A 20,705-nucleotide genomic window follows, 5' to 3' on the forward strand; every position below is an offset into this window, starting at 1 on the left:
GTGTTTTATATTCATGTACAAAAGGAAGTAGAGAGCCATATCCTGACAGCCAAATAGGAATGCATCACAATCAGGGAGAGGTGCCTTATTTCTTGCATACTTTGAATGCTGGACAAGGCACTCTATTAGTAGTATGTGCCACTCATCATTTCTCTTCTAATGGAGAATACAAAAAATGACATGCTGTGCACCCCCCTGCCATACTTTGTTTGTTTGGTTTGTATTATTGGCCCTTTCATTATTGTGGTCTGAACACATTTACTGGTTTGGGTACAGTTGTAGAGATTCATATTTTATTAGAAATCACATTTATCACAACATACAGTATTTAATCTAATTTTGCTCTCCATTATTCAACATTCCATGGCCTACTTAAATGTATGTTAGTTTTTCAGTTTGGTTACAGTGAATGAGGCCTGGTACGTGAATTGCACATGAAGAGGGTAGGGTGTGGCTACAGCATATAACCTCCGCATTGGCCAACTTAAGTATCCAAACTTCTTGGGCTTTTTGCCGATTTGGATTTTCCAATGAGTTGACTGTTGCCTTCAGAATACAACTAAGCAACCCTGCCTATCACTTGCCCAAGATTGTGTGACACATCATAGCCCTAGAGCAATAAGTCACCTACTTCATTGCAATATTGTGGGTGTTTAAAGTGTACCTACCTTGGAGATATCAGGGATGGGTTTTGACCTCCCTTTGTCAAAGATGGTACAATTAAAGTTAGGTAACTTGTATTTTCCACGAAGCACTGTGAGCCTTATTTGAAGATGAAGGCTTTTGTATTGTAGGTGTAGAACCAGACTGCATTTTGGCAGAACATGCTTTTATGGCAGCTCTGCAAAATGCCAAGTAGTCGGTTTTCAAAAATTTTTTCTGTTTGATAATTCCCTGTGTAACTGCAGTAGCTAGCTCACAAAGTTTAATAGTGAAAATTGCTGTCTCACAGTCTACTTGTTAGAATGCAGTTTCGTGTGTCTAACATGTCGCTTTTCAATCTGCTCATTTTGAAGTTAAACCCTCCCTGTGAATGTTTTGAGTTTTAGTGTTATCCATAGTCTTATGTTTTTTACTTTGATTTTAAAGGCAATTCAGCATGCTACTGATGAAAAGTTGCAGGAGAAAGCATGGGGTGCTGTTATTCCTTTAGTTGGGAAACTAAAGAAATTCTATGAATTTTCACAAAGACTTGGTAAGTGGCACCAATATGAAGTAAACATTTGTTACAAGTTAGTTTCTGTTAATTCATTACACATCGTCTGAACTCAAGCTTTGGTATGGGGATATGGTAACGTCATGAAAGGGCATTGAAGCCTCTGGTCCTATTAAGGTATTCTAAATACTGCTGAACTCTGCTTACCAGGACATTGTGGATTGGAACCATGTGTTCTGGCAAACACAATGCCTGAAATCCCTGTTGTTAATGATTGCTTTCTCCTAGAGATCAACCAAGCTGCATGATTAATGAGACGTGATCCATTGGACAGAAAAGTCAACCTCTGCACATCTGTCTGTCAGTGCAAGGCATCCATGTAGTCACAAAGATTTCATTCAAGAAACACACATGTATATGCCAGCAAAATTAGCCAGATTCTTTTTTTTCTAATCTGCTCTGTACCCCGCAGAATTTGTTTTCCTTTTTGGAATATGCAGAATTCTGTAATAATACCTGTGTAGATTAAAATACACATTTCTGTTGGGCACTTCTACTGACTAATTTCTCACTTTATAAGTAACTCCAGGTGCTTGATTGGATCCGTTAACATTTTCACATACCAGTAGCTCTTCAGGGATACTGATGGTGAAATGAGAGACGCCACACTTCGGGCTCGAAGTCTGTGGCTGCTGGCATGTCCAACTCTCCATCGACGGCGAGACTTCCGTTGACGTCGAGACACTCTCCGCTGCCCTCGAGGGGGTCTGCGTCGAGAGTTATGACGGCTTCCAGATCGCAGCCGGCTGGCGTGCCACTGTCGAGAGGGTCGTCAAGATCCCACCATTCGATGTCGAGGAGGTCGACGTGACGTCAGGAAGGGTCGCCATCGACACGATGTCGAAGAAGGTCGTCATCGACACGACGCCATGGAGGTTCGCCGTCGACACGACGTCGAGGAAGATCGACGTCGATGTCACCGACTCGATGCCGAATATCGCAGTCGAGGTCACCACGGCGTGGCCTATCGACGTGAGAGCATCATGGCCTCGCTCGACGCCATTGGTCACACAAACGTCATCGACGTCGAAGCTCTCGCCGTCGAGGGAACAGGTTGTGGTCATTGTGGAGTCACCTGGGTCCAGGTCATCAGGAGGCCGATCCTCATCTCCTGGGTTGAACATCGTGGAGATCTCTCCAGAAGCTTCCCCCAGATCTGAGGACAGATCACGCAGTGAGTCATCTCACCATCCTCAGGGGACTGTATCGGGCGGTCGCAGTAGCCTGGGCTCAGGTTACTCCCGCGCATTCTCACGGTCTGCTCCAAGGACAAGCACTCCGATCAGACCATCTAAGTCTCCTCCTCGGAGGCCACGACCCTCATCCAGGCCAAGATCTCCTGCCAGATCACGATCTCTAGCACGATCAAGAACACCTGTCAGGCCAAGATCTCCCCCAGGCCAAGATCTCCGTCTAGACATTGGTCTAGGTCCAGGGGTCGGCACAGCCGTCAACGCGACAGGCCCCATAAGGGAGGACGCACAAGATCTCCGACTTGCTCCTCTTTCGAGATCTACGGTCCGGGACTATTCTCTGACCTTCTCCTCTACACCTCCTTCACGAGTCTCACCTATAGATGGCATCGCAACTTTTACGGATGTGCTGGTTAGGGGAGCAAAGAAATGTAACATCTCTCTGCATACCCCTGTGGTACCCATTTCAATAAATTTTTATACCTACATCACCAGACAGCGCCCAGACCCCTGCTGCCTCTGGTGCCTGGCTTCATTGAACCTGCGATGGCTACCTTCCTCTCACCTGCGATGGTAGGTTCTGTTCCATCTAGAATCGCCAAGAAGTACAAGGCTCCTCCAGAGGACCCCTTGTTCCTCAGGTCGGACCCACCAGCTGACTCGGTCATCGTGGCGGCTGCCATGAAATCTCATTCTGCTTCGACCTCATCCTCGGTACCCCCAAAAAAGGACAGCAAACTCATGGATTCGTTTATGAAGCTAGCCAGTGCCTCTGCTCTACTCGTAAGGTACGATAGGTCACTCTGGGACTCCCTCACTCGGTTCACGGAGAAGCTTCCTAACGATGACCGACAGGACTTCGCCGAGAACCAACAGGAGGGAGGGCTCGTAGCTAACCAGGTCATCAGTGCCGCAGCAGATGCTTCCGACCTCGCGGCCCATGGCTGCTCCCATGGCATCTGCTCACGGCGTTCGGCTTGGCTCCGCCTTACAGGCCTCAAGCCGGATGCTCAGAAGAAGATCTTGAACCTCCCCTTTAATGGTACGTCTCTATTTGGTTTGCACGCTGACGACGAGATGACCAAAATGAAATCAGAAATGGACACTGTTAAAGCTGTGGGTTTGGATTAGCGTAAAGAATTTTAAAAGAGCTTTCGTCAGGGGGACAAACTATCTTACCAGCAGATGGTTCAAACCCCTCAATGATTATCCCAATCACAGCAGAAAACCCAGTTTCAGCAGAGACGCCCTGGCAGAGGCAGAGGGAACAACAACAACAAACAGCAGTCTGCCTCCAAGCAGCCTCCCAAGCCCTGAGCTGTTGCTTCCTCCTCTACTGATCGCCACTCCGGTCGGAGGGAGTGTTTCTGATCATCTGGAAGAGTGGAGATCCATAACAAAAGAGAGATCTGTGCTGAGTATTGTGCAGCATGGTTACTTGCTGAGGTTCAAGTCCCCCCCCTCCTCAAGTCTTGCCTCAATTAAAGCACCTTCCCCGATTCCACAGTCAACTGCTGCAGGACGAAGGGTCTGTCCTCAAGAAGAAGGCCATAGAGGAGGTTCCTTCCATGTAAAGAAGTCAAGGAGTGTACTCCTGCTACTTTCTCGTCCAAAAAAGAGGAGTAGTCAAAGAATACAGGCCCATTCTAGACCTGCGACTACTGAACAGGTTCATCAGGAAAAACATTTTGCCTGCTAGCCCTGCAACAGATCTTCCCGCATCTTCATCAGGGAGACTGGATGTGTGCCATCGACCTGCAGGACGCTTACTTTCACATACCTGTCTCTCAGTAAAGCACCGAAAGTTTATCAGATTTCAGATTGGACGCCATCACTACCAGTATCGAGTGCTTCCGTTTGGCCTCAAATCCGCGCCACGGACATTCTCCAAGTGCATGGCAGTGGTGGCTGCTTTTCTCCGCAGGCGGAAGATCTTCGTCTATCCCTATCTAGACGATTGGCTTCTAAAAAGCTTCGCTCCGGCGCTGCTTCAGAACCATCTTTCGTTCTGTCTCAACCTGATGAACTCATTGGGGTTGCAGATCAACTTCAAAAAGTCAGTACTCAATCCTTCCCAATGGATTCACTACCTGGGCTCTTCCCTGGACTCCGTGCAGGCAAGCGTGTGTCCTTAGGAGGAGAGGTTGTCATCCATGCTCCTGAAGTGTCGTCTCCTGCTGGACACTCACAGTCCCACAGCCAGACAAGTGTCCTCTCTCCTGGGATCAATGGCCTCGTGCATCTACATCGTGCCCAATGCACGCCTTCACATGAGGCCTCTGCAGCAGGCTCTTGAGGATCAATGGTCTCAGAGGTCAGGTCACTGGGAGGACCGTGTTTCTCTTCAGCAAGATGCCAGAGACTCAATCAGATGGTGGATGAAACGTTCCCACCTTCTCCGGGGAGTTCCATTTCATCAACCTCCTCCATCTCAGTCAGTGGTCACGGATGCCTCTGTACAAGGCTGGAGTGCTCATATGGACCAGCTTCAGGTCCAAGGTCTCTGGTCCGAAGTAGAGCGAGGCTACCACATCAACTTCCTTGAGCTTCGAGCCGTCTATCTGGCGCTCAAATCCCTATATCCTTCTCTGCGCACCAACTACGTCCAAGTTCAGACCGACAACACGACAACCATGTTCTATCTGAACAAACAGGGAGGCACCAGGTCGAGTCCTATCCCAGGAAGCTCAAGCCATCTGGCACTGGCTCCTGGCAAGAGGTCTATTCATCGTGGCAGTTCATCTACCAGGGATCCAAAATGTCCAAGCGGACTGCCTAAGCAGAGACTTTGTAGAAGCGCACGATTGGGTGCTCAACGAAGAGGTCGCACAGGAGGTGTTTCAACAATGGGGCGTACCGGACATAGACCTGTTCGCAGACGGGGCAAACGCAAAATGCCCCATCTTCGCGTCCAGGTTCCCCCAACAGGGCTCACGGGGGAATGCACTTTTGATCAGCTGGTCGCAGAAATTGCTGTTCGCCCCCTGCCTTTGATCCCGGCGGTGATTCAGAAATTCTACAGGACCAACACCAGGGTGATCCTGATAGCGCCGGAGTGGCCACGCCAGTGGTGGTACCCGGATCTCCTCCAGCTGTCGGAAGTCCCACACCGGCGACTGCCTTGCTGTCCAGACTTGTTGACCAAGGACCAGGGGAAGGTGTTTCACCCCAACCTTCCTTCCCTTCGCTTGATGGCATGGCTCCTGAGGTCATCCAGTATGGCCACCTAGACCTTCCAGCAGACTGCATGAACATCCTTAAGGAAGCCAAGAGACCCTCCACTAGGAGGAAGTCATATGCTTTCAAGTGGAAGAGGTTTTTCATGTGGTGTCTTGACAACTCTCTTGACCCTATACACGGTCAGAAGACAGGTGATTCTACCCTATCTATTGCATTTAGCAAAGTCAGGCCTCAAGTACCCCTCTATCAGAGTTCACATAGCGGCTCTCACAGCCTATAGGAAGTCACCTTCTCAGACATCATTCTTCCTTATGCCTGTGGTGAAAGATTTCTTGGAGGGGCTTAAAGTGTTTCCACCAGTGAGGTCCCCCTCCCCTCCCTGGGAGCTTAACATCGTACTTACTAAACTGATGGGTGCTCCTATCGAGCCTATACACAAGGCTTCTTTGCAGCACTTGACCTGGAAAGCGACCTTTTTAGTGGCGATTACCTCTCCCCGTAGGGTTAGCGAAATCCAGGCCTGTGTTATAAGGAACCTTACACAGTGTTTCACGCCAACAGGGTGGTACTGAGGACACACCCAGGTTTTCTGCCCAAGGTAGTCTCAGACTTTCATGTCGATCACCATGCCTACCTTTTTTCCTCAACCTACCACTCCCCCGGAGAGGTCTTTACACTCTTAAGATCTCCGGAAGGTACGGAAGTTTTACCTGGCAAAAACCCTTCCACTTAGGAAGTCTGACCGGCTTTTTGTTAATTATGGATTAACTAATACTGGTCTGCCAGCCTCAAAAAGATCCATTTCTCGCTGGATCGTCTCCTGTATAGCTCTGTTTTATCAATCAGCTAACAAGGCTTTACAGGGTAGACCTCATGCACACTCTACTAGAGGGAAAGCTTCTACTACGGCTCTCCTTCGTAATATTCCAATCTCTGAGATTTGTAAGACGGCTACATGGCGTTCAGTACATACCTTTACCCGCCATTATTGCCTAGATTCAGATACACAGGCCGATGCCCAAGTGGGACAGACCTCTTTGAGAAATTTATTTGCATAATTGCATTTAAAATGTGAAGTTTATTCATGTCTTACTGTATATTTATTTGCTTGTCCACGAGACTTTGGGTATGAGCTTGCTAATCTATTCATAGATTGACTATTGTTGAGTATCCCCTGGATGAGCAGGATTAGTTACTTACCTGTAATCCTAGTTCTCATCCAGGGGTATACTCATCAAAGTCATAACCTCCCGCCCACCTCCCCGGACGAGCATGATCATAAAGTTATGAAAGGTTGCTATGGATCTACTCAGGTGTCATGCACCTCCAAAAAGAATTGACCCACATGATGCACCACCAAAGAATTGACTCCCATGATGCACCACCTGTGGTGCATCATGGGAGCAGGGGTTCCCCTCCTCCCATGATGCACCACCTGTGGTGCATCATGGGAGCAGGGGTTCCCCTCAGGTCTTAAAGGCACGGTACCCCTACTCTAATGCCTTAAAGGCAAGGTGTCAGTCTTTCTTTGTTTCTTTATACTCTACTGCAGCCTACTGGCAAATGCTTGCAATTACAGGTTTTCCTATGGCAATAAAGCATTGTTGTATGCAAATGTTTACTGCTCTCTTTCTTCCTTAGGGGTTAGGAGAGTACAACTGTGTGTATGCTAATTCATGTAGTTTTGCAGCAGATTTGCCAGTTGGGAAATGTTCTAGGCTGCAAATATGTTTTCACAAATGTATACATATATATTTATATGTATTTTCTATATGCTCCGGGATCCCGCACATAGGCGGGGATTATTGATAGATTATGACTTTGATGAGTATACCCCTGGTTGAGAATTAGGATTACAGGTAACTCATCCTTATGCCACTGTACAATTTCACTTCAGTTTTTTACTTTTGCTGTCATTTTCATTTGTTTGTCAAGACTAAAGCAAGTGTTTTTTCCCCATGAAACACGCTTTTGCTTAATACCAGTAGAAACTTCTGCAAACTGTAATACTATCATCTTTGCGTACCGATGTACAGTCAGGCACATTTGGGCTGTTTCCTCTTTACCCTCCTCTTCCCCTGATGTTCATTGGTAGATTACCCGTTAGCAGTCCCAACTACTTTGTGTTTAGTGTATTCTACCCTATTCAAAGGGATTCACTGCAGATAATTTCTGTTAGTTTGGGAGGACCTTCATCTAATCAAGAAAGTACAGGTGATTTAGAAGAACTAGAGGCAAAATCTGGCATTGCTGTCGGAGGCAGGAAATACAATAGATAATCTAAAAGAGTGTAAAAACTATGACTGGGAGATAATTGGAGACATTGTTCTGTGTACTAGTAAGATGAATCAAAGCGTCACATATTTGAATCTCAGCAAGTCTTTCATCCATTTGAGATAAAACACATGGTTCATATACCATTTGTTGATATAGCAGATCAAAATGTGTGCAAAACGCTCTACTAGGGTAGTACATATCTAATAGGCAGGATGTTGGTAAGATAGTGTCCAGGCTAAGTATTTTGTGACCTCTAGGATGAACAGCGGGACAAAAATTAAAATCTTGGCAAAGACAACTGTGCCTTTTATTCTTCAGTGATAGATATTAGGAGTACCTTTTCTTTGGGTAGTAGTAGTTTATGTGCTTAGGAACAAGAAAACCTAGAGTGGAAAGTGCTATTTAAAAATAAATTGTTGATATCGTCGTGATAATATAGAGTTGTGACATGAAGTTTTGTCGAGTGTTTGATATTGAATAATGACTTGGAGTACAAATAGGTTCTTCTGGTTTGGTGTAGGTTTAATGAGTATGTACTGCTGCTATCAAAGGGATATTAAAATTAAAGCACCACATATATATTTAAACAAATTAGGAACATGGTTAATGATTTTTTAATTTATATCCTTTGTTTAGAAGCCGCACTGCGTGGTTTACTGGGAGCTTTGACAAGCACGCCGTATTCTCCTATGCAGCATCTAGAGCGAGAGCAGGCTCTTGCAAAACAGTTTGCAGAAATCCTCCATTTTACACTCCGATTTGACGAGTTGAAGGTAAACTGTGTTTCCGTGTAATTGACTCAAACATATTTTTATTTGCATGACTTGTCAATAATTGTTGACAGATTTCCTATTTGAGATTTTACATATCAAAAGCAGAAATGTATTTTCTTTCTTTAAAACCTCAACAAACTTTTCTTTTTTTACTATGCACATATTTAATGTGTTTAGGTTGCTCCAGTTTCATTGATAAAAACAAAATTTGTTTAAATGAAAGCTTTTAATGTGTCTTCGGACTGATTTGTTCTAGCAGCACTTTTTTTATGTTGGAGGCAGAGTAGACCTAGACTGCTGTCAAATTTTGGTGTAAATATTGATGATTTGCCATGTTCTGTGATTTGTACTATTCCTTTACTAATTTGTTTTTTTTGTGTTCTGAAATGGCGCAGTTATGCTAACACAGATAACTTTTCTACACACTTCCCTATGAAACTTTGGTTAGAAAGGGCTAGTAAATCTCAAGTGACTGTTTATGACCTTCTCCGTATCCTAGTAATGTAGATTTAACAGCTAAGCTCTCAACTACAAATTGTATCTAAGCAAGAACATGTTTGCTGTATTGCATAAAGCTTTAAAGTGTTCATTGAGTAGAGTGCATATACACAAAAATGAGCTGTATCAAATACTTTTTACAAGCTTATGATATGACACGTTCGTATCAGATGTCTAAATTGCCTCTTGTGTATATGCCTTCATTTGAAAACAATGGCTATACTAGCCTAGGCCTGTGACTTTTAATTAAAAATAATTCTGCCAAACCAGAAGCTATAGTGCAACCATTTATCAGAAATCAGTAGTGTATTAAGTAATTTAATCTGAGACCCCGTATTTATTTTCCTGATTGTTCCCACATGATTTTTTTGTACATCCACTGATCTGTCTACTCAATAACGGTGTGAGAAACTTTGAATTTGTTTTGCGTCCAACATATAACAAGCTCTTTTTCTTCATTGTCTATCTTCTGCGTTCTTCTGCTTTGGAATCTTTCCTTTAACAAGTAGTTGCTGTTCTGGTTTAGACTGTGTTGCATACTGATACAGAAATTATCTGAAGGTATTGATGTGCTGTCTGTTAGAGCCTATGGAACAATTGTCTTTTCAATTTTACTGACTGTGAGGCACCTGAACATAGTCAGAAGCTTAAACCTCTTGACAATAATTCTGTTAATTTACAGTTTTTCTGTCCTTGCAGTATTGCATGAGCTCCACTCGCCCTTCTCTCTCATACAGTTTCTGCTAGTCATACTTTTTGTTATTTATCCTGTTTGGACGGATGGTACACGCTCCGCTTTTGACAGTATTTTGGTGTTAAGACATGGTAGAATCAGAGGAGCTGTCAAATGAGAATCCCAGCCACCTTTCATTCTCCATCTGTTAGCTTACCTTCAGCCAGACAATGAAACCTAAACATCCATATATTGGATTTTGTGTTTTTGGGTTGATATGCTGCTTGAGTTCTTGAAGGACAGTACACATTGTGAGGCTTATCCTCAACTGGGATTTGAGCAACCCAATATAATCATTCATGTCTCCTAAAGACATGGAGGTGGAGATCTAGAAAGAATGGACAAGAAATTGAAACAAGTAATGAAAAATATTTCTCACATGTTAAAATTGACCCGTTTTCTCTTCACTGTTGGCCCTAAACCCAAGCACACCCTTGCACACCCAGCTTCTTAATTATTGCCAGTTTTTTGGTTGCTGCTGATGTTTCCTTTCTTTGATACCGCAGCGTGGGGACACACTGGCCTCAGTGTAACCAGGCGCTTTATAAATGTAACTATTATTATTAATAAAGAATCTGAAAAAGCACTGGCAAAATAATCTGTTTTAAGTCTGGCCAATATACTGCTTTAGCCTTCTTTCCAGCCTTTTGTATTCCGAAAGAATCGTAATAAAAACATATGCCTGTATATATAACTGGGAGGGCTTTTGGTCTGCTCTCTTCAACCATTGGTCTGTTTGTGTCAATCAGTTAGTTTTAATCCAGCACAGCCTACAGCATTGGACTGTGAGTCATCCCTCTTAAGCCATTGGCTTTCTTCTGTGTGATTAAATGCATTTTGCTCTTTGACATGTACACATCTGCCTAGAAAGTAGTCCACCTTGGTTTAAGGACTGGTAGTCCAGTCTCTAATTTTCTTTCTGCATCCATTTAATTTTTTTAATGAAATTTGACAGTGGGACAGTTTATTTTCTTACTTGTTTTGAAATCATATGCATTCTAGCTTTAGATGGCAGAATATTTACTTCTTTCTGCTGTTACATGTTCAATGTCTATTGCATAGTTTTGCAAAAATCATTATAAGCTTGCCAATACTTGTTACTAAATCCGTTCAGGTCTACTCCTTTCAAATAGTTTAAATCTAAGGTTGCCTCCTTTTTCATACAACTGTGTCCAGGCTTAAAAAGAGCCTCACCTTAGCCAATGTGGACAACAGCAGCAGACTTGCTGCCTCCCACTTTCATTTACTTTCATTCCGAAAGCAGTCTAGAAACAGTAGAGGGGGTATCTACTTGTGAACATGGTAGAATATGCCAGTGCTGTCATTGTAATTGAAAAAGGACTACAGGTTGTCCAGAATGTTGAGGGACACATAAATAGGACCTGCTGGATAAAGAAAATAAACATAAGAGAAACTAGAAACTAAAAAAAAGTTTGAGAACTTTTTGGCTGCCTTTTATTTCCTCTTCAATTTCTTTTTCTTACTGATCTTCACCTGTGCATCTACATAACCTGTTCTTAAACTGCTGTGTTGACGAGTGTTTACTAATACCTTTGCTATTTTAAAAGAAAAAGAAAGGTAAAACAAAACAAACGACGTCCTACCTTCGCAAGACCTGTGTGACTCCCTGGCCACCTTCTTTCACTGCAAGATCGTAGACATCCACGACCGCTTCAACGCCACGACCGCCCCGACCACAACTGAGACCTCCACCCCCACGACCACCATCTGCACCAACCGCCTGCTCTCCTGGAACAACGACAACGACACCATCAAGATCATAAACACCATCCACTCCGGATCTCTGACAGACCCATGCCCACAACACATCTTCAACAAAGCCAGCACGCCATCGCACCCCATCTCCGGAAAGTCATCAACATCTCCTTCGAGACCGCAACCTTCCCGGAGAGCTGGAAGCACGCCGAGATCAACGCCTTCCTCGAGAAACCCAAGGCGGACCTCAAGTACTTCCGGCCCATCTCCCGTCTCCCGTTCCCAGCAAAAGTCATCGAGATGACGGTCAACAAACAACTGACCCGCTACCTCGAGGAGAACATACTGGACCCTTACCAGTCCGGGTTCCGCAGCAACCACAGCACCACAACTGCCCTCATCGCCGCCACCGATGACATAAAGGCCCTGCTGGACAACGGAGAAACAGTGGCCCTCATCCTCCTGAACCTGTCAGCCACCTTCAACACAGTCTGCCACCACACACTACGAACACGCCTCCACGGCGCCGGGATCCAAGAGAAGGCACTGGACTGGACCCCCTCCTTCTCCTGCAGAACACAGAGGGTCAGCCTTCCCCCATTCCGCTCCGAAGCCACCAAGATCATCTGCGGCGTACCCCAGGGCTCATCCATCAGCCCAACGCTGTTTAACATATACATGGCACTGCTCGCCCACGTCACCCGCCTGCACCACCTCAACATCATCTCTTAGGCCGATGGCACCCAGCTGATCCTTTTCCTCACCAAGGACCCCCACACCACCAAAACCAACCTTCACGAAGGAATGAAGGCCGTCGCTTAATGGATGAGGAACAGCCAACTGAAGCTGAACTCTGACAAGACGGAGGTCCTCATCCTCGGATCCACCCCTTTGGCCTGGGACGACTCCTGGTGGCCGACCGCACTGGGAACCTCTCCACACACGCAACCTAGGGGTCATCCTCGTCTCTACCCTCTCCATGACTAAACAAGTCAATGCCGTCTCCTCCACCTGCTTCAACACCCTCCGCATGCTCCGCAGGATCTACAAGTGGATCCCCACTGAAATGAGAAGAACGGTCACCCAGGCCCTCATGAGCAGCAGGTTGGACAATGAAAACGCGCTCTACCTAGGAGCCTCGGCCAAACTCCTGAGACTGCTCCAACGCATCCAGAACGCCTCTGCACACCTGATCCTAGACATCCCTCATCGCAGCCACATCACACCCCACGTGAGAGACCTGCACTGGCTCCCTGTCAACAAGAGAATAACCGTCAAGCTCCTCACCCATGCACACGAGGCACTCCACAGCACCGGACCAGTGTACCTCAACAGACGACTCAGCTTCTACACCGCCAGCTCTGCTCCGCCAACATTGCCCTCGCCACAGTCCCCGCTTCCGAAGAGCGACCTCCGGCGGCAGATCGTTCTCCCACCCTGCTGCCAAGACCTGAAACACCTTCCCCATCCACCTATGGCTGACCCAAGACCTGGCTTTTTGAGCAGTAGCAGCATTCCCCCCTCCCCCCCCCTCCCCCTCACCCTCCCCCAAGCGCTTTGAGACCCTCACGGGTAAGTAGTGTGCTTTACAAATGATTTGATTGATTGAACTAGAACAAATGAAATATGAAGACTGACTAATCAAACCTCCACGCTCAGCTCCACTGTCCTCTGACATATTTATACAGTTCTTTAATTCATATCTGAGAGTGCTCTTGTCCAACCCAGGTATTTACCAGGGAGGTGAGGAAAAGCAAAGATAATCAAGGCAGCTGACTTAAAGCCTTAAGGATCAAAGGATAATAATGTGATCCTCCACTCATCCTGCTGCAATCAGCTCGGTCAACCCAGTAAAGTTTGTAAGTCTACATTGAGTACTGTCTTTTAAATTCTACTTGACCATCAGAGAAAAAGCATAATTCAATTCTCCATCCCCATGATGCTCTAGGGACAGTAACCACTAGCTGCAACCCCAGCTCATCTGTTTGTTATAACATCAGCCAGTTGGTCAACTGAAGCACCTACTGCAGTTATTGAAGGCTACCTTGTGCAATCTGTCTGGCATACTGTACAAAATATCATCCAGTTTACCACAGCCGACCACACAAAAATTTTATATCTCTAACCCCAGGTCATATTATCTGACCTATACTACATTTAACACTTTCTCATTAATCAAAAATTCCATAAACTCACATGACAGCTCATCACATTGCTTCTCCTTAAGCAAGCAGTTGTGCCCAGTAATGAGTCCGTAATGCAGGGGGTAGCTCCAGATGCCTCCACATCAGAGTTGTTCAAACAGGGAAGTGGGGGAGCAGCTGCCCTTGGGGGTGGGGTGTGGTTGGAATTGATTACAGGAGAACTTGAGCACTGGCCGAGAGAGCATCATGCTGAAAACAGTGTTATGTATTTTGGTGAAAACAAATAGTCAGTGCGCCACTTTTGTAGTGTAGTTCCTATATTCCCAATAGGCTCTGTGCATTGGAATAATATACACTACAGATTTGACATAGGACTGAGGTCAGTATGTCTCTATCGAGTTTATTAAACTTAATTGTGTGTGTGCCAGCTAACTCAGAGGTCACTAGAAACTTTCACCAATAAACAAGAAGGGATTAGTCTCTGACAACCGCTTAAACATGACAACTTTGTTTCCCCTAGAACTGGAACAATATCTTTAGTCGATAGATAACTATTTCACTCAGTCAATCGTGCATGCTTCGTTTCTACAGAGTTGCATAGAAATAGAGAGACGGGGGTTTCATTAAAAGGGGTTTATTGAACAGTCTTATTTCTCATGCAAGAGATATGAACTGCTACAATCGTGAGACAGATTGCGAAGTATAATGCGTACAGCATAAACAGTAATATAAAATGATACTGTAATAGCATTGTCTGTTGCTATGACATATATAAAAATACATACGTAAATAACACAGGCTAAAATACTCAACTGGTGCTTCTAAAATACGCCTACCCCAATGTACCTAACCTATGTCTAGTACAAGGGAAGAAGTAGGTGCTGTTTAGTTATAGTTTTAGTTCTGCCAAGAATTGCCAAAAGTTTCTCTAGGTTCTAATCTGCTCCGTACCTTAGAATGAGAGAGGCTGGTATCCCTTTTCCTGGACTCGATCTCTCAACACCCCGCAAGGGGAGTCAGAAACACTAAAACTTTATTCTCGGCAGGAGGATGACAGCTTCTGGTAAGTGAGTCAGCTGGAGAACTGGTTTCCCTCGGCACTTGCTGTCGCGAGCTGCGTTGTGCAAGTAGGTAGTCTAATTGCACGAACCACACTGTGATTTGCTATAGCAAGTCGAGGTCTATTTATACCTTGAAGTAGTTAGGAATGCCAGTATTGACGTAAGAGTCGGGCATATGAATGTCATGCATGAACCCCTAAGGAATAGATGTTCATAAATAATGAGTTCTTGGAGAAATCAATATCCAGGCAAGGGGAAGTCCCTTCTGCTTAAGGGTCTGGTTTTCAAAAAAATCGTGACGTAGCTGAACGGATGGAAGTAGCCATGCCTGTATTTGGGTAGCATGGGCTATGCCTAAATAAGAACTCTTTCTATGCCTATATAAGGGCAATGTGAATTATACTTATAAGGGCATGAATCGTGAAAATGCATACGGAATCTAAATCGATACACAACACCCACTCCACTTTCGTATGTATGACGTTACTAAAAATGTTTATTATATCTACGCATGAAGTGCTAAAACCCCTCCAAATGCATAAAAAATACATTAGAATTGGTTGTAAGCATAAACAAGCATTGAAAATGCAATAGGTCTCGCAATAGAATAGTTAGACATTTTTCTTTTTGCAAATGGAAGAGTGGCGTTGCGTGGATGAGTAGCGTTGCGTGGATGAGTGGCGTTGCGTGGATGAGTGGCGTGTGTGAGTGGCGTTGCGTGTGTGAGTGGCGTTGCGTATGTGAGTGGCGTTGCGTGTGTGAGTGGCGTTGCGTATGTGAGTGGCGTTGCGTATGTGAGTGGCGTTGCGTGTGTGAGTGGCGTAGCGTGTGTGAGTGGCGTTGCGTGTGTGAGTGGCGTTGCGTGTGTGAGTGGCGTGTGTGAGTGGCGTTGCGTGTGTGAGTGGCGTTGCGTGTGTGAGTGGCGTTGCGTGTGTGAGTGGCGTTGCGTGTGTGAGTGGCGTTGGAATGCAATAAGTATCGCATTAGAAAAGTTGTAGTTATTGGTCTTGTAAATGACAAAATTTCTTTTTTTTTTTTGCGATGTTAAAATTGCTATATTGATGGCTTTGTCATTTACAATGCCAATAGTTATAACTTTTGCAAATGTGACACCTATAGCATTTGGAATGCAACATGTTTAGTATTTACGTGACTTATATGGCAGCTCTGGTCGTTATGCTACATCTCTAGATAGTTTTATCTTCCGCAAATGTGACACCTATTGTAACACAATATGTGTTGTGAGGGTGAGTGAGGGTGAGGGGATGAGGGTGAGGGGTTGAGGGTGAGGGGTTGAGGGTGAGTGAGGTGTTGAGGGTGAGGCGTTGAGGGTGAGTGAGGGTGAGGCTGAGGTGTTGAGGGTGAGTGAGGGTGAGGAGTTGAGGGTGAGTGAGGGTGAGGGTGAGTGAGTGTGAGGGGTTGAGGATGAGTGAGGGTGAGGCTGAGGGGTTGAGGGTAAGTGAGGGTGAGTGAGGGGTTGAGGGTGAACGGTTGAGGGTGAGTGAGGGTGAGGGGTTGAGAGTGAGTGAGGGTGAGGCGTTGAGGGTGAGTGAGGGTGAGGGTGAGTGAGGGTGAGTGAGGGTGAGGGTGAGGGTGAGTGAGGGTGAGGGGTTGAGGGTGAGGGGTTGAGGGTGAGTGAGGGTGAGGGGGTGAGGGGTTGAGGGTGAGTGAGGGTGAGGGGTTGAGGGTGAGTGAGGGTGAGGCTGAGGGGTTGAGGGTAAGTGAGGGTGAGTGAGAGTGAGGGTGAGTGGGGTTGAGGGTGAACGGTTGAGGGTGAGGTGTTGAGGGTGAGTGAGGGTGAGGGGTTGAGAGTGAGTGAGGTTGAGGCGTTGGTGAGTGAGGGTGAGGGTGAGGGAGGGTGAGTGAGGGTGAGGGTGAGTGATTGCGAGTAGCAAAAAAATCGTATGGAGCCAGGGGCGTAGCGCAGGCTCCTGCAGGGGGAGGCAGGGACAGGCTGGGGTACCCCTTGAACTCAATTTCTACGACTATCCCTGAGTTGTGAGAAACTGGTGAGGGGGGGGATTCGGAAGGACGGGGTGACATCATGTAGATTTACACCATGGCATCGTGCTCCACAGCAAGCGAACGTCTCCCACAAACGGCAACATAGCGCGGCACAAAAACTCGGACTCTTTCGCCTGAGGGAAACGCGCACAGGCCTGCAGAACGGCTTATTTCCACCCTGTCAGAAATGGCACCTCAGCATGTGCCTTCCCTCGTCACTGAACAGGGCATATTGAACAGGGTCGAGGGCTGGAGGGCTGGCAGCTCGTCCTGTTCTCTTCCGTAAATGTCTAGCTGATTTGTCTTGCCAATAAAATATTATTTAACCGGGAGATGGAAACGTGCAGAGAAATGGATAGAGAGTGAGCGGAGACAAATGGAGGCGGGGCTGGGGAGAGCGAAGGTAGGGAAACAGACAATAGGAAAAAGTAGAAAGAGGAAACATGCAGCAATGGAGAGAACACATCAGAAGAGCAGCTGTAAAATGGGATTGCGAGAGGGAAAATGAAAGGACATGTGGGACAGAGGAGAAGAGCACGAGGTGACCCAACAGGAGTAGATGGGTACTGGGGAGACATGACAGAAGTTAGAGATTAAATAGGTGCGACGGGGGTAAGAGGGCTGAGATATAGGGGTGCTTAGAGCGACAGAGATGCAGGGAAGGAGAGTGACGGTCACAGAAGGGGAGAGGTGTATAGAGATGGCGGGAGGGGGACGAGGAAAATGGTTAGAGAAGGAAAGATGAAGGAAGCACGAGGGAGAAAAGGAAGACGTAAGAGGGTGAAAATGCGTAGAAAACAGAAAAGATTAATAGGTGGGGGAGAGGGCTAGCGAGGGGAGAGCAACAGAATAGACGATCGTGATTAGAGGGTGAAAGGAAGAGAGATGAGATCGTGGGACGGAGGTGAAGAGAGAGATATTCGTATAACGTGTAAGAGGAGATAGCTGGAGTGATAGATGAGTTGAGATGAGGATGAGGGACATCGAGAGGTAGGCGATTAAATGGAAACGTATTGAAAGGAGATGGGCAGTTGGAGGAAATTAACAAACAAGACGGAGGGCATTGCTGTGGGGAGGGGGTGGAGGAGAAATGCACACGGCGGGCAGGGGAGGGGGCGGAGCGGGGAGAGCGGCATGTGGGTGTGAAGAAGCCGGGGCCTTTGAAGTGAAGCTAAGCTTCACTTCAAAAGGTGTCGGGAGGAATGCGGCTGAGGGAACAGACGGCGATTGCGGCTGAGGGAACTGATGTGCACGCGCTTTTAAGCTCAATGCACATGCGCATTGAGCTTAAAAGTCACGGGCACTGCAAGGAATCGCCACGATTCCTTGCTTCTTAGTTAAAGGTTGTTTAAGCCGCAATAGGCTCGCAAGCTCGATGCGCATGCGCATCGACAGGCGAGACCTAAAAATGCATTGGTGCTGTACACATTAAAGCAATGTTTCATTCTAAGCATTTGAATGCTGACTGAATGAACCACGAAAATATATATTTATGAAATGGCTCGTGAATACAGAAGAAAAAAGGCTGAAACCATTTCATGGCAGATTACATAAAACTGTTTGTGGACAAGGTGATATATTGTCTCTGGAAGTATTCAAAGAATTCTTGTTCTCTTTGAGCAGATTACTTGTGCCAAAAAATGAAAAATACAAATTTGGAGAAAAAAAAATTCATCCTAGGAAAAAGTTCTTTGTTTTAAAAAATGGAGGTCAAATTCAAAGTTTCTCAGAACACTGTGTGCTAAATTCAAAATTCAGTCTTAGCGCTTGGAGAAAACATGAAATCTTCTATGTCTGTAAAAAAAATCGTCTATCATTGTAAGTGACAGTTGGATTACCTCGTTTAGAAGATTAACTGCACATAGATGTGAAGCATAGCCTTCAGCATTGGTCGCATTAGCAATGTTCGTAACGGATGTTACTTAGGTGCCTGTAGTTTCCTCTCGTACCTCAACATCAGCATTTTGCGTCTGTTAGATCTCAATGAATGCAATCATCAGAATTGGTAGCCGCTGGGGACAACACAGAGCATGGGCCATTACCGGTTCAAGCAAAGTATCAACATTCGTTGGCATGACTGATGGAAGGGTTAGACAGATGTCTAGCACGCATGCTTCTCCACATAGCAGGCAGAGTAGAACAGGTAAGATGCAATCTTGCCAGATTGGTCTGAATGACAGAAACCATGTGGTATTTAATTCTCGTAGATGAGTTAATCCCAAAATTTGGACGATGTGCTCACGATACTTCATCTCCAATAGAGCTTTCTCTATGGTGCTTGGAGTGACGCTGGTGATTTGTCTTGCCATATCGTAGCAGAAGGAGCAAAAATAGTATCCCTGCAACGAGTCCCAAAAGGAGTGGGCAGTCTGCCAAACACAGAGTGCACGAGGACTGCTTGAAAAGGTGCTAACTGTCCGGAACATACGTTCTTAAATAGATGTACAATACCACTCGTATCAGACATTTTTAAGATGCGACTTAACATTTCCGAGAAATGTACAGGGCACTTTGTAGTTAAAAGGGCATCTATCTTGGCAGAAGTCCTTGTGACTTGCAGATCATAGGTCTCTTTGGCCGAGGTCAGTGGCACAGTTTAAAAAAAAAAAAAAAAAGAATAGCTTTCTTTCAGCTTAGCTTATTAATTTGTATAGAAGAGATGTTCAGTGAAGGCCATAACGGCGACTCCCTGGCTGTCTTGGTTTTAGGAAACAATACTTGCATACAGCTAGTGACTCATGCTGACACAGTTACTAGATATGGTATGCCTGGCAACATGCCACAGCAGCCGTGATCGTTGAACATGAGGTAACTCCCATTTGAAAGTTATCCAAATATTGGATCAATCACTGCAGCTGGTGACAGGATAAATTGTTAGAGGAACAATCACAGGCCCCGTGTAAATTAATACCCAGACAAAGGAGAGAACCGCTAAATGCGTTTTCACAGTTTTTACAGCCAAGAAACACTTCACGTCCCCCACTCCAACATTTGTGTGTGGATGGTAAATCCCAGGAGGTCTTGATGTATTCTTTACCCAACGTTTCATATGTGCCTGCTGGTATGTGTTTTAGGCAATACTGAAAATACGAGGCTGAGGGGTTGAGGGTAAGTGAGGGTGAGTGAGGGTGAGTGAGGGGTTGAGGGTGAACGGTTGAGGGTGAGTGAGGGTGAGGGGTTGAGAGTGAGTGAGGGTGAGGCGTTGAGGGTGAGTGAGGGTGAGGGTGAGTGTGGGTGAGGGTGAGTGAGGGTGAGGGTGAGTGAGGGTGAGGGGTTGAGGGTGAGGGGTTGAGGGTGAGTGAGGGTGAGGGGTTGAGGGTGAGTGAGGGTGAGGGGTTGAGGGTGAGTGAGGGTGAGGGGTTGAGGGTGAGTGAGGGTGAGGTGTTGAGGGAGGGTGAGGGTGAGTGAGGGTGGGTGAGGGTGAGTGAGGGTGGGTGAGGGTGGGTGAGTGAGGGTGAGTGAGGGTGAGGGGTTGAGGGTGAGTGAGGGTGAGTGAGGGTGAGTGAGGGTGAGTGAGGGAGGGTGAGTGAGGGCGAGGGTGAGTGAGGGTGAGTGAGGGCGAGGGTGAGTGAGGGTGAGGCTGAGGGGGTGAGTGAGGGTGAGGGGTTGAGGGAGGGTGAGGGTGAGGGGTTGAGGGAGGGTGAGGGTGAGTGAGGGTGAGTGAGGGTGAGGGGTTGAGGGAGGGTGAGGGTGGGTGAGGTGTTGAGGGTGAGTGAGGGTGAGGAGTTGAGGGTGAGTGAGGGTGAGGGTGAGTGAGTGTGAGGGGTTGAGGGTGAGTGAGGGTGAGGGTGAGTGAGGGTGAGGGTGAGGCTGAGGGGTTGAGGGTAAGTGAGGGTGAGTGAGAGTGAGGGTGAGTGGGGTTGAGGGTGAACGGTTGAGGGTGAGGTGTTGAGGGTGAGTGAGGGTGAGG

The 20,705-nt window shown here is 46.3% G+C and overlaps 1 protein-coding gene across 16 annotated transcripts in view; it reads left to right on the forward strand.

Moving 5' to 3' along the window:
* The window catches only part of CYRIB (CYFIP related Rac1 interactor B), a 478,070-nt gene that overhangs the window by 298,707 nt on the left and 158,658 nt on the right, over positions 1–20,705 (forward strand). For all 16 annotated transcript variants that reach the window (XM_078686758.1, XM_078686763.1, XM_078686757.1 and 13 more), the window contains 2 exons: positions 1,090–1,195; positions 8,503–8,639. In XM_078686758.1, the coding sequence (XP_078542884.1) occupies positions 1,090–1,195; positions 8,503–8,639 (243 nt within the window). The remainder of the gene's footprint in view (positions 1–1,089; positions 1,196–8,502; positions 8,640–20,705) is intronic.

The sequence above is a fragment of the Lissotriton helveticus genome, chromosome 4_1, assembly GCF_964261635.1.
Source record: "Lissotriton helveticus chromosome 4_1, aLisHel1.1, whole genome shotgun sequence".
NCBI classification, from domain to species: Eukaryota; Metazoa; Chordata; class Amphibia; order Caudata; family Salamandridae; genus Lissotriton; species Lissotriton helveticus.